Source organism: Raphanus sativus, unplaced genomic scaffold, assembly GCF_000801105.2.
Source record: "Raphanus sativus cultivar WK10039 unplaced genomic scaffold, ASM80110v3 Scaffold3035, whole genome shotgun sequence".
Taxonomy (NCBI): domain Eukaryota; kingdom Viridiplantae; phylum Streptophyta; class Magnoliopsida; order Brassicales; family Brassicaceae; genus Raphanus; species Raphanus sativus.
Window position 1 is genome coordinate 1 of NW_026618342.1, and position 12,277 is coordinate 12,277.

Below are 12,277 nucleotides of genomic sequence, written 5' to 3' on the forward strand. Positions count from 1 at the left end.
ATTAATAATAATTCATAGAAAACTAATGCAAAAAAAAATAAAAAAATAAGCATGTTGTTTCATTTTAAAATAAATTAACAAAAAACATGTTAATATATGAATAACATAATTACATCAAATTGCATCAAGTTATAAGTTTTTTAATAAAATATTATGTACAAACAAAAAACTATTATCAAACATCTATGTTATAAAATAATATATTTATATTCTATGTAAATTACAAAACATCAAAAATATACATGAATTCTTTTAGTAAAACCAACAGTTTATAAGTTATGTTGAACGCAAATTAAATAAAAAAATGTGATACTTAGATTAACAAACAAGTGTATTATTTAGATCTCGATCTAAGATCAAATACTCCGTATATTTCTTTAGTTCCTGTAACATCCCATATGAAATAATAAATCTAAATAATTTGACAAATGATATCAATTACGTAGCACTCTACTTCATGCAACTGACATTTTTTACCACTGAAGTATCATGTCATGCTATCTTATTTGTTGCTCAAAGTTGTATATGCATATTAAAATATTATCTCACGCAAAAGCACCTCTTCATTTTATACCATTACAAGCCAAAATCAATCAAAGGGTTGTGCAAATTGCAAAGTATCCAATTTGAAACGTATGTTTCCTGAAAGAAAACGTTATATAGTAATAGCAAGTAACCATCACTATCCCCGTTTTCTTTCAAGAAAAAAAAAGGCACACCTCACCTGTATAAACCGTGTAAGAAACAAAAAGTCATGGACTTATTGTAATTTACCAATAAAAACGAAAAAATAATTATTATGGTCCCTAATATAAAGGATCTATAGACCACAAAATGTATTGTGAGGTTATAAGCGCGTCAGCTGGAAAGTTCACGCGCACTGTTCACAACACCGTCCATTCTGACTCTAATCCAAAATCGTGTCTTTATCCACATCGTACGTTTCTACACGTGTCGAGAAATGACCGACTTCATCTAATATATTATTTTAATCTTATCTTTTTAATAATTCCCTATAAATATCTTCCCCTCTTCCTTCTCCAGATCTCTTCCGTCACATAAAAACTCAAAGCTTCTGAATCAAACAGAGGGAAACCAATTTGTCATCCTAACGATCGTTTTTATTTTCTCGGGAAAATTATCAGAGAAAGAGAGAGAAAATGGCGTTTAATCTAACGCATCAGCTCGGATCTCTCGCCGGAACTCCGATCAAGTCCGGCGAAATGACCGCACCAACTGTTGAATCGTCGCTATCCGTTTCACCACCGTCGGCGAGGATGCCTATATCGATGAACATGAATTACAATACGAACAGAAACGTATCTCCGCCGATGAGCCCGGTTCTGGGAGCGAGGCGAGCGGATCTGTCCGTGGCGTGTAAAGCCTTCGCGGTGGAGGAGGAGCAGAGGACGTACAAGGAAGGAGGGATCGGAGGAGAGAAGGAGAGGGGAGGAGGAGGAGGAGTTCCGGTGTTCGTGATGATGCCGCTTGATAGCGTGACGATGGGGAACACGGTGAATCGGAGGAAGGCGATGAGAGCGAGTCTTCAGGCGTTGAAGAGTGCTGGTGTTGAAGGGATCATGATCGACGTGTGGTGGGGTTTGGTGGAGAGAGAAGCTCCTGGGGCTTATAACTGGGGAGGTTATAATGAGTTGCTTGAGATGGCGAAGAAGGTTGGACTAAAGGTTCAGGCTGTTATGTCGTTTCATCAGTGCGGTGGTAACGTTGGTGACTCTGTCACGTAAGTAGTAAATATTGCATTTCTTTTATCTTTGTTTGTACTTGGATTGGATTTACAGAGAGTTTAGTTTCGATTAGGAAGAGTCTTTTGAGTAGTCAAGGTTCAGGCTGTTATGTCTTTTGATTACAATGTTCTAAAAATCGCTAGGCGGTGATTAAGCGTTTTATAGAGGATTATTGTTTATGCGGGTGTCTAGACCGATTTTTTGGACGCCTATACCGATTTTTAAATAAATCATTTTGTAGAACTTTTCATTGATTAAAGGAGGAGTAACGTGCACGGGAGTCGCGTCGACACGTGACGAGACAATTTTCTAGAGGAGAGTGATAGGTTCAAGAATCTATATGAGCCACACATCTTCTTGTTTGTTACGTGACGTGAGCGTCTTTTATTAAAAAGATTAAAAGATTTGAGTGAATTGTTCGTCGTTTTCTCCCTCGTTTTTAGGCCTTTTTTGTTTTCTTGTTGTTTGTTTTACGTCTCTTTCATTATTTGATTACAAAGGATTTGATGTTGGTAGTCAAAGACGTTTCCTTTAGATGGACCAGACAAGTTGAACAAACTAACGAATGAATGAATGATTTCTTGTCCTTGGGAGAGAGTTGGTTCATGTCTTATGTGTTTTATCATTCGCCAATTAGTTTGTCTGTGTTCTGATTGATAATCTGTATGTTTTTTTGTCTCCAGTATTCCTCTGCCTCAGTGGGTTGTTGAAGAGGTTGACAAGGATCCAGATCTTGCATACACTGATCAGTGGGGAAGAAGGAACCACGAGTATATCTCACTTGGCGCTGATACGCTCCCTGTTCTCAAAGGTAGAACACCCGTGCAATGCTATTCCGATTTCATGCGTGCTTTCAGAGACAACTTCAAGCATCTTCTCGGAGACACCATTGTGGTAATTCCAACTTCTTGTAACTCATTTTTGTTTTTTCATATTCAAGCATACCTCTTTGACTTTCTCCGTTTCTCTACTATGTTCTGAATGATTTTGAGTTTCGATTGAATTCGTTTTCCAGGAAATCCAAGTGGGAATGGGACCCGCAGGAGAGCTGCGTTATCCTTCATACCCCGAGCAAGACGGAACATGGAGGTTCCCGGGGATTGGAGCCTTCCAGTGCTATGACAAGGTACTTAACACAACAGCCCCTTATTCGTTTTAAAATGAATGTAATACTCAAACTGTTTTACTTGTTATGATTGATGCAGTACTCGTTGAGCAGCTTGAAAGCAGCAGCTGAAGCTTATGGAAAGCCAGAGTGGGGTGGTACTGGCCCTACCGATGCTGGCCACTACAATAACTGGCCAGAAGACACTCAGTTCTTCAAAAAAGAAGACGGTGGTTGGAACACAGAGTACGGAGAGTTCTTCCTCACGTGGTACTCCCAGATGTTGCTGGATCACGGCGAGCGTATCCTTTCCTCAGCCAAATCGATATTCCAAGACACAGGTGTCAAAATCTCGGTCAAAGTCGCTGGAATCCACTGGCACTACGGGACACGCTCTCACGCCCCTGAGCTCACAGCAGGATACTACAACACTAGGTTCAGAGACGGATACCTCCCGATCGCTCAAATGCTAGCCAGACACAACGCCATATTCAACTTCACGTGCATCGAGATGAGAGACCACGAGCAGCCTCAAGACGCGCTTTGTGCACCAGAGAAGCTAGTGAACCAGGTGGCTCTAGCTACTCTAGCTGCAGAAGTTCCTCTGGCTGGTGAAAACGCATTGCCTAGGTACGATGACTACGCACACGAGCAGATTCTCAAGGCGTCTGCACTGAGCTTTGATCAGAACCAAGAGGGAGAAAACAGAGAGATGTGTGCGTTTACGTACCTGAGGATGAACCCGGAGCTGTTTAAGGCGGATAACTGGGGGAAGTTTGTAGGGTTTGTGAAAAAAATGGGTGAAGGGAGAGACTCTGATAGGTGTCGGGAAGAAGTGGAGCGTGAAGCTGAGCATTTTGTGCATGTTACTCAGCCTCTGGTTCAAGAAGCTGCAGTGGCTCTCACTCACTAGAAAGAGAGATTGTGGCATGGTTCGACCCAATGGTTTATGTTTGTATGCGATGTGATGACATGATTACTATGATGATGCCGAAAAGATGTTTAGGCTAAGGTTGTGTATGTATCGGCGGTATAAAAAATGATTATGGGCCATAGCTGTGGTTTTTTGGCTCAGGGTTGTGGCGTTTGTACTATTTCTGATACATACTAGAATAATATGTATATGTTTTCTTCTTTTTGTTCTTATATAATAGCATGAGGAAGATGATTTCAGTCTTTTACTTAATAATAAAAGTCATATGAAAATATTTTAAAAATCTACCATTAATGTGCGTTGAATACCTGCAAAAAGTTGACATCTTGGTTTTGCTTGTGACTTTGTGAGTGTCTTTGCAGTGTTTGTGTAATAGTCAAAACTGAAAATCCGGAATGTTTTCGATGCGGTGATACAAACTGAAGTAAAAATCTACACATCCAATGCCCAATCTAAGGAAAAATAGCTAAAAGAGACAAAAAATATTTCATTATGTTCATCTCTAATTCAGACATAAATTTTGGTTTTCTTTGTTTTCTTTTTTGTGTGATAGTCAGTTTTGTTTTCTTCTCATTTAACTGAACAGAAATATAATATTAATTTGGTCTCTCTTGTTGTTTGTCCCAAAAAAAAAATTAGTCTCTCTTGTTGAGTCAGGATTTGTTTTCTTTCAGTTTTTACCAGTGTTTAGTTAAATTGTTTTCTTCACGCCTAGCCGACATTTCCTTTGTAAGCAAGTATTTTCGTTATCACTAATAATTTTCAGAACATTTTCTTCTGAGGACTTGGTGAAGTTTCTCTTCAACGGTTTGGCTAAAGATTATTTGGGCCTCCTCTAAAGGGTGTGTGCAGTGTGCATGTAGCTTCAATTGTAAAGACGCCGAAAACTTCTGTAAAAAGAGTATGCAGTAGTGTTTTGCAGCGAGCTGGAATGGATGGTGGATCTGCTAATTGCTGTGTCAAACTTTCTCCATCTCATTTGTTTACATGTTGTAACACATGGTTTTTTGTTATTTTGTCGTTATCAATAAATTAGGTGAAGTAAACAAAACTAACTTTAATCAAAGTTGTGAAGGATGGGAGTTTGAACCGGCCAACATCACTTATCGGATTTGAAATCTTCATATAAACAAAAAGCTGCTAAGAAGGAAAAATAGCTACTAACAATGATCTTATAGGTTACTACTCTCTCTCTTTCTGAAAAAGTGTCATTTTAGAGTTGTGCACATAGATTAAGAAATCATTAAATTTTACATATTTTCGATACAAAAACATCATTACCCATACATCTCAACCAATAGAAAAATAAAATACAGAACAAAGTTAATAAATTCTGCATTTAAATGCTAAAACAACACTTATTTTGCAACGAAAAAAAATCTCTACAACGACACTTAATATGAAACGGAGGAAGTATAGTTTACTGTGTCCATTCTTTACAATATGGAGAAATCAGAAACACACAAAACCAGCACATTTATCCCTTTCATTTACTGTGCCACTAAAAGTAAATGAACTCTTAGCTGCTTCAGTGCTTTTCCAAGTCATCAATTGATGTTTTCACCAAAAGAATGACCAAAATTATGGAGACAAAACACCAAGTAATAATTAATGTTTCTTCTAATTAATGGAAAAAAAATAAAGACAGAGAACCATATTAAGACGGAAGTTCACGTGAAGGGACAGCTTAAACCAGCCAAAAAAACACACTAAATTCTAATTCCCACAAATAAATATCATGGGACCAACCTAATCGTTTTAATTGATTATGTGGCTGTAAAACCTAAATATCCATCTATAAACTATTCATATGAATAAAGTCATGATTAGACAACAGTCTAACTTTTGTCTCTTCCTTCATATGATTGATTCGTCCCTTGAGCCACCCAAAAACAGGTATGTCTATTGACCTCTTAATATGAGATCTACACTAAGTTGTCTCCTTTTTTTGTGGACTTGTGACTAAGGAAACTGATGAGTAATACGAAGTGAAGACTTATAAAGTATATATGAATTGGAGTATAGATTATCTAGAGTTTATAGAGAGAGAGGGACGAATCCAACTAGTTTTGAAGTGGACCATGTGAAAAAAACATAGAAAGCCCACACCATTGATTGGTAAATGGATGAGAATATGGTGTTGTAGTTTTCCATGTCCTTATACCTAATCCTCTCAACACTATTTACACTTCTTTTCTGACATCTCCCATCACTCGTCTCTTAATTTATTCCTTCTCCCATCAAGTTCAATATACTTTTTTACTGTAGTGTATTACACATGTGAGTGAAAAGAAAGCTAGAGAAATTACTGTTGTGAGATGCTTTTTTGGAGGCCTTATATAAATATGGTAGAGTAGTACAGGTGGAGCTTCTTCACTCACAATTATGACTTCTCTTCATTGAATGAAGAGGCGCCTCTCTACATCACAAGTTAAATAAGAACACACATTCCGGAGAGAGACCCTTCCATTAACATTCTTTGTTCATATCCTTAGAAGAAACATCCACAATTAGACATGGGTGGTTGCACAAGCAAGCAAGAGAGGCCTAGTATGAGAAGTGTCAAGAAGGAGACTTCAACTGAGAGAAGCAGAGGAAGAAGACACATAAGAAGAGGAACGGATGAGAGTGAGAAAGTGATGTTTGATAAACTTAGAGAGGCAGAGAGAGAGTGGGGGAAAGAGAGAGAAAAGCTTAGAGAGCAAGTGAAGAGGCTAAGGAAGAAAGTGGAGGAGAAAGAGGAAGCAAAGACAACAACAACAGAGGAGAGAGAGTACTGGAAATGGGTTGTTGAGGAGATGTGTGTGGAGAGAGCAGTGAGAGATGAAGCCGTGGAGAAATGGAAACAACTTTATTTAGCTATCAAGAATGAGCTTGATCATCTCATCATCCACACAACTTCCTCCTCTTCTGGTAAAAAAAAAACTTCAACTTAAATTTCAGTTTTTATTTTGATAAAGTATTGCTCTCTGAAAGTGGGTTTCTTGTAGGAGAGGCAATAATGCAAAGGCAACTTGAGGGCAAAGGTGAAGAAGAAGCAGTTAAGACAGTGGAGGGGCTGAGAGATGAAGTTAAAGTTAAGGAAAATACCATTGAAACATTAAAAGAGAAAATAGCATTGATGGATAGAGAAAAGTATGAGAAGGAAAGAGAGATTGATTTACTTAGACAGAGTCTGAGGATTCTAGGAAGCAGGAAGAATAAGAAGAAAAGAGCATCGTTTGCATCAATGAATCTGATGATTTTAAAGACCAAATGTGTGGAATGTACATAACACTTAAAACAGTCTTCCTGCAACAGTGATGATATCTCTCACTTGTCAGAGAATCTTTGATCAACAATGTCATATTATTTCTCTTTTGGTTTGTTTATCTTTAAATATTGGAAATACAAGTTATAGTACTACTACTACAAGGTTGAAAAGCACATGAAGACACAAAAAAATAAGTTTATAAATCATCTGCTTTTGTGTAAAATACAATCATTCTGCAATAATGATCATGAACCATTTCAGAGGTTAAAGTAACTTTGATGTCTCTTAATCTGCTCATACCAGTTACTCACCACTATACACACATAACTTCTAAATTTCTGTGCAGTCCGGTTTTCGATTTAACTTAAATTTAGAAACCAAACAGAAACAACAAAAAAACAAATGTACTTCCGCAAAACATTGTTGATGCCTTTTCAAAAAAAAAAACAATTGTTGAGCGTCTCCAAGTTCGACCAAAACGCCAAAATGCAATTTCTTTCTGAAGACGTATTTACCCATACCATGAGTTAAATTTTAGCTTGGTAGCCGAAAGTGCACCTAAGACCCATAATATATATTTTTCAGTATACTTTATACAACCATTTTTGTTATATGTTAGTCAAAAAAACATGGTTGTTATACACTTTAATAATAAAACCAATTATTTCGTCCATTTTAACACATTAATTTTCAAGAATATTGGTTTGTATTATGATATTCGTATCTTTCAACGTTCTTTCACATAATTTTGATTTCATATAAATCTCTTTTTTATTGATTTCGTATAAATCTTGATATATCTTTTATAAGGGTCATGTTTCTTGTTAATTAGTCGTAATAGAAGTATTACGATGAATTAATAGAAGTATTACGACGAATGTGATTTATTGAGCCGGTTTAAAGGTTTGTAATTTAGACATGTATACTGAGCTAATGATTATGAATTAAAATAAGACTATATCTTGACCCGTGCGACCGTACGTGTATTAGTTTTTGTTTTAGTTTTTATTTATTTAGACTAAATGATGTATTTGTAATACTTGATCGTTTTATATTGACTATGTTAAGGATGTGTATTTGGATACCCACTGATTCGGTTAAAATCTATTTGGGTTTGAGATTCTTGAGTTTAAAGATTTCAGCAACATTCAAATACTTATAAATTTTGGTTTCGGTTTGATTCGGGTATTTGCGGGTTCGGTTCGGATACGGATAACCCGTTTTAATTATTATAAAATTTTCAAAATTTATATATACTTTAAATTTCTCAAAACATATAATACCTAAATTAAAAATTTTAAAAAACAGGTTGAACTTCAATATTTGGATGAGAATAAATATATATTTTAAATATTTTTGGTATTTGATTATTGTTTATCTACTTTATATGTTTACTTTTGACTATTTTTTTATATTTTCACATAGTTTAGACAAATTTAAGTTGACAAAAAAAAGACAACTTTAAAATATCATTAATTGTTGAAGAATAAAAAAAAATACATTAATTTAACTAAAAACAAACATTAAAATATAAAAGAAAAAAACACATTAATCTAATTGAAAAAGACAAACATTAAAATAAGAAAGAAAAAGAAACACATTAATATAACTGAAAAAGACAATAATTAAAATAGGAAATTTAATTTAATTCTCAGTGGCATACAATTGTAAATAACACTGAAAACTAAGGGATATTCTATATATGTACTTTTTTTTAACAAGATAGATTTTGTGGAAGTAGAACATTTATTGGTACAAACAAAAGTTCATAAGCCATGTTAAGATCAAACAAGGAAAGTAAACTGAAGACCAGTTGAACCACATTCATTGCCGCTCTGTTCACTACAAGAAAACAAATATTTAACGAGGGCTAATTTCCTCGTTAATTCCTCGTAAAAGGAAGTTTACGAGGAATTAACGAGGAAATGGGTTTCGTCGTTTATCGTCCGTCGTAACACACATTTCGTCGCCATTTCCTCGTAAAGTAGCGAGACAACCATTTCCTCGTAAAAACGAAGTAAAGATTTCGTCGTAAGTTCCTCGCCGCATTTCCTCGTAAAATCCTCGCGGGCTTTCCTCGTAGAAACCACGCGATGCATTCGTCGTTACTTACACGTAATTTCCTTGAAAAGAAATCCTCGTAAATTTGATGTAACTTCCTTGAAATATATTCCTCGTAAACTCCACGTAGATTCCTTGAAAAGCTTTTCTCGTAAATACCTCGTAAAATATTCTTCGTAAATTCCTCGGTTAGCTTTCGACGTAAATAACTCGTATAATGCGAATTTTTGAATTAATAAATAATATTGATAAATTTAATAATTATTAATTTAATTTAGTAAAAATATTTATATATTTGTGGTTTATAAATAAATTTTAAATAAAATTCAAATGCAACAAAATATTTTATATATAAATAAGTTTTGGATTTTATAATACATAAATCGAAAAAAACTAAGGCCCGTTCATCGCCTCGTAGAATTCCTTGCTCCTCCTCATAACATCCTCCTCGTCATGTGTGCCCGATGACTCGCCTGGAATGAGATTTTGTTGTTTCATGTTCCTCAACAAAGTTTCTCATTCCGGATTTGTGGCCGCTATAACGTCGATGAAGGCCTCGAGTCCACTCACACGGAACCGCCGGCACCTGAAGAAGAACCTGGAGGGTCTAACTGACTACCAGGCTCACCGAACATGTCTCTGTAGTGAGCAGTAAGCATGTTCTTGCGAACCTGCAAAATATATTTTTTGAGTTTATGATCATCAATAATAAAAAATCTATCATCAATAATTTAAAAATCTATCTAACGAACATAAATTCCATAAACCTATCTAAATTCCCTAAACTAACCACCTAATATACTAAACTAATTATGGGGAGCGAGGAAATTACCATTTCGAAGGAGAGAGGAATGGGAGAGGAGTTGGAGAGGAAATGGGGAGGAATTGGAGAGGAAGTTGGGACGAATGCAGAGTGTGAGGTTTGGGTTGTATATATAACTTACGAAGGCGTCGCAATTTCCTTGTAGCTTTACGAGGAATTAATGAGGCCCGTCTTTTATTTCCTCGTAAAATCCTCGTAAACTTACGAGGAAATTGCGAGGCCCGTCCCAAATCCAACGACGAATAAGCGAGGCCCGTCTTTCTGGTCCTCGTAAATGCCTCGTAAATTACGAGTTTTTAACGAGGTAAATTTCTAAACCTCTAAAATCAGAAACCCCAAACCCCAAACCCTAAACCCCATCTTTCTTATATTCTACTTCATATATTACAAACATATCTTCCTTTTAACCTCAATATCTTCTTAACATTTCAAAACTCAAAATTTAAAACCACAATTCTTTAACTTCTAATATCAATCTCTTCTTTCTAATATAAACTTTATACAAAATCAAATTATTTATTTAAATTTTCTATTTTGCAACAAAAATATAATCTTTTGAAGATTTGAAAATATAATCTTCTTAACATTTCAAGACTCAAATTTAAAACCAAAATTCTTTAACTTCTAATATCAATCTCTTCTTTCTAATATAAACTTATACAAAATCAAATTATTTATTTTGCAACAAATATAATCTTTTGAATATTTGAAAATATAATCTTTTCAAAATTATAAATTATTAATGGGGTTTGGAGTTTGGGATTTAGACAAAATAGAAGAAAGATGGGGTTTGGGGTTTATGGTTTAGGGGTTTAGACAAAATATCTCGTTAAAACCTCGTAAACCACGAGGAAATTACGAGGAAATAAAAGACGGGCCTCGGTAATTCCACGTAAGCTTACGAGGCATTTACGACGATTTCGTCTTACGTGGAATTAACGAGGCTCACATTTTTTTTTTCGTCGTTATTTCCTCGTTAACTACGAGGAATTAACGAGGTATGATTTCTAAACGCCTAAAATCTAAAACCCCAAACCACAAACACCATCTTTCTATCTTCTACTCTTCATTCCAAATTTCAAAACTCAAAATTAAAACCACAATTCTTTAACTTCTAATATCAATCTCTTCTTTCTAATATAAACTTATACAAAATCAAATTATTTATTTTGCAAAAAAAATATAATCTTTTGAAGATTTGAAAATATAATCTTTTGAGAATTATAAAATTATTAATGGGGTTTGGAGTTTAGGATTTAGACAAATAGAAGAAAGATGGGGTTTGGGGTTTAGGGTTTTAGGGGTTTAGACAAAATATCTCGTTAAAACCTCGTAAACCTACGAGGAAATTACGAGGAAATAAAAGACGGGTCTCGGTAATTCCACGTAAGCTTACGAGGCCTTTACGACGATTTCGTCTTACGTGGAATTAACGAGGCTCACATTTTTTTTCGTCGTTATTTCCTCGTTAACTACAGGAATCAACAAGGTATGATTTCTAAACGCCTAAAATCTAAAACCCCAAACCACAAACACCATCTTTCTTATCTTCTACTCTTCATTCCAAATTTCAAAACTCAAAATTTAAAACCACAATTCTTTAACTTCTAATATCAATCTCTTCTTTCTAATATAAACTTATACAAAATCAATTATTTATTTTGCAAACAAAATATAATCTTTGAAGATTTGAAAATATAATCTTTTGAAAATGATAAAATAAATCTTTTGAAAATTATAAAATTATTAATGGGGTTTGGGAGTTTGGGCTTTAGACAAAATAGAAAAAGATGGGGTTTGGGGTTAGGGTTTAGGGGTTTAGACAAAATATCTCGTTAAAACCTCGTAAACCCACGAGGAAATTACGAAGAAATAAACGACGGGCCTCGGTAATTCCACGTAAGCTTACGAGGTCTTTACGACGATTTCGTCTTACGTGGAATTAACGAGGCTCGCATTTGCTTTTTTTTTTATTTCGTCGTTATTTCCTCGTTAACTACGAGGAATTAACGAGGTATGCTTTCTAAACGCCTAAAATCTAAAACCCCAAACCACAAACACATCTTTCTACTTTCTACTCTTCATTCCAAATTTCAAAACTCAAAATTTAAAACCACAATTCTTTAACTTCTAATATCAATCTCTTCTTTCTAATATAAACTTATACAAAATCAAAATATTTATTTTGCAACAAAAATACAATCTTTTGAAGATTTGAAAATATAAATATTTTGAAAATTATAAAAATTATTAATGGGGTTTGAGTTTGGGATTTAGACAAAATAGAAGAAAGATGGGATTTGGGGTTTAGGGGTAGGGGTTTAGACAAAATATCTCGTTAAAACCTCGTAAAACC

The 12,277-nt window shown here is 34.9% G+C and overlaps 2 protein-coding genes and 1 long non-coding RNA gene across 3 annotated transcripts; 2 read left to right on the forward strand and 1 right to left on the reverse strand.

Annotated features, from left to right (window-relative positions):
• Positions 1 to 1,050: 1,050 nt before the first annotated feature.
• On the forward strand, positions 1,051 to 4,049 carry LOC108862802 (beta-amylase 1, chloroplastic). The gene is made up of 4 exons (XM_018637048.2): positions 1,051 to 1,741; positions 2,429 to 2,639; positions 2,761 to 2,871; positions 2,951 to 4,049. Exons 1-4 carry the CDS (start codon positions 1,161 to 1,163, stop codon positions 3,761 to 3,763), a joined length of 1,716 nt encoding a protein of 571 aa, XP_018492550.1. The 5' UTR covers positions 1,051 to 1,160; the 3' UTR covers positions 3,764 to 4,049.
• A 2,017-nt stretch (positions 4,050 to 6,066) lies between these two features.
• On the forward strand, positions 6,067 to 7,192 carry LOC108857145 (uncharacterized). The gene is made up of 2 exons (XM_018631084.2): positions 6,067 to 6,697; positions 6,775 to 7,192. The coding sequence occupies exons 1-2, from the start codon at positions 6,301 to 6,303 to the stop codon at positions 7,056 to 7,058; spliced, it is 681 nt and encodes a 226-aa protein (XP_018486586.1). The 5' UTR covers positions 6,067 to 6,300; the 3' UTR covers positions 7,059 to 7,192.
• A 2,130-nt stretch (positions 7,193 to 9,322) lies between these two features.
• On the reverse strand, positions 9,323 to 10,227 carry LOC130506246 (uncharacterized). The gene is made up of 2 exons (XR_008941944.1): positions 9,931 to 10,227; positions 9,323 to 9,769 (listed from the first exon to the last, which is right to left on the reverse strand). It is a non-coding gene; the product is annotated as an uncharacterized LOC130506246 (long non-coding RNA).
• Between the last annotated feature and the right edge of the window lie 2,050 nt (positions 10,228 to 12,277).

Bases quoted from the DNA above. Each gene is read 5' to 3' on its own strand.
- LOC108862802 (XM_018637048.2), top strand. From the start codon at position 1,161: ATGGCGTTTAATCTAACGCATCAGCTCGGATCTCTCGCCGGAACTCCG. The intron at 1,742-2,428 runs GTAAGTAGTAAA...TTTTGTCTCCAG, and splicing joins AACGTTGGTGACTCTGTCAC to TATTCCTCTGCCTCAGTGGG. The intron at 2,640-2,760 runs GTAATTCCAACT...TTCGTTTTCCAG, and splicing joins TTCTCGGAGACACCATTGTG to GAAATCCAAGTGGGAATGGG.
- LOC108857145 (XM_018631084.2), top strand. From the start codon at position 6,301: ATGGGTGGTTGCACAAGCAAGCAAGAGAGGCCTAGTATGAGAAGTGTC. The intron at 6,698-6,774 runs GTAAAAAAAAAA...GGTTTCTTGTAG, and splicing joins CACAACTTCCTCCTCTTCTG to GAGAGGCAATAATGCAAAGG.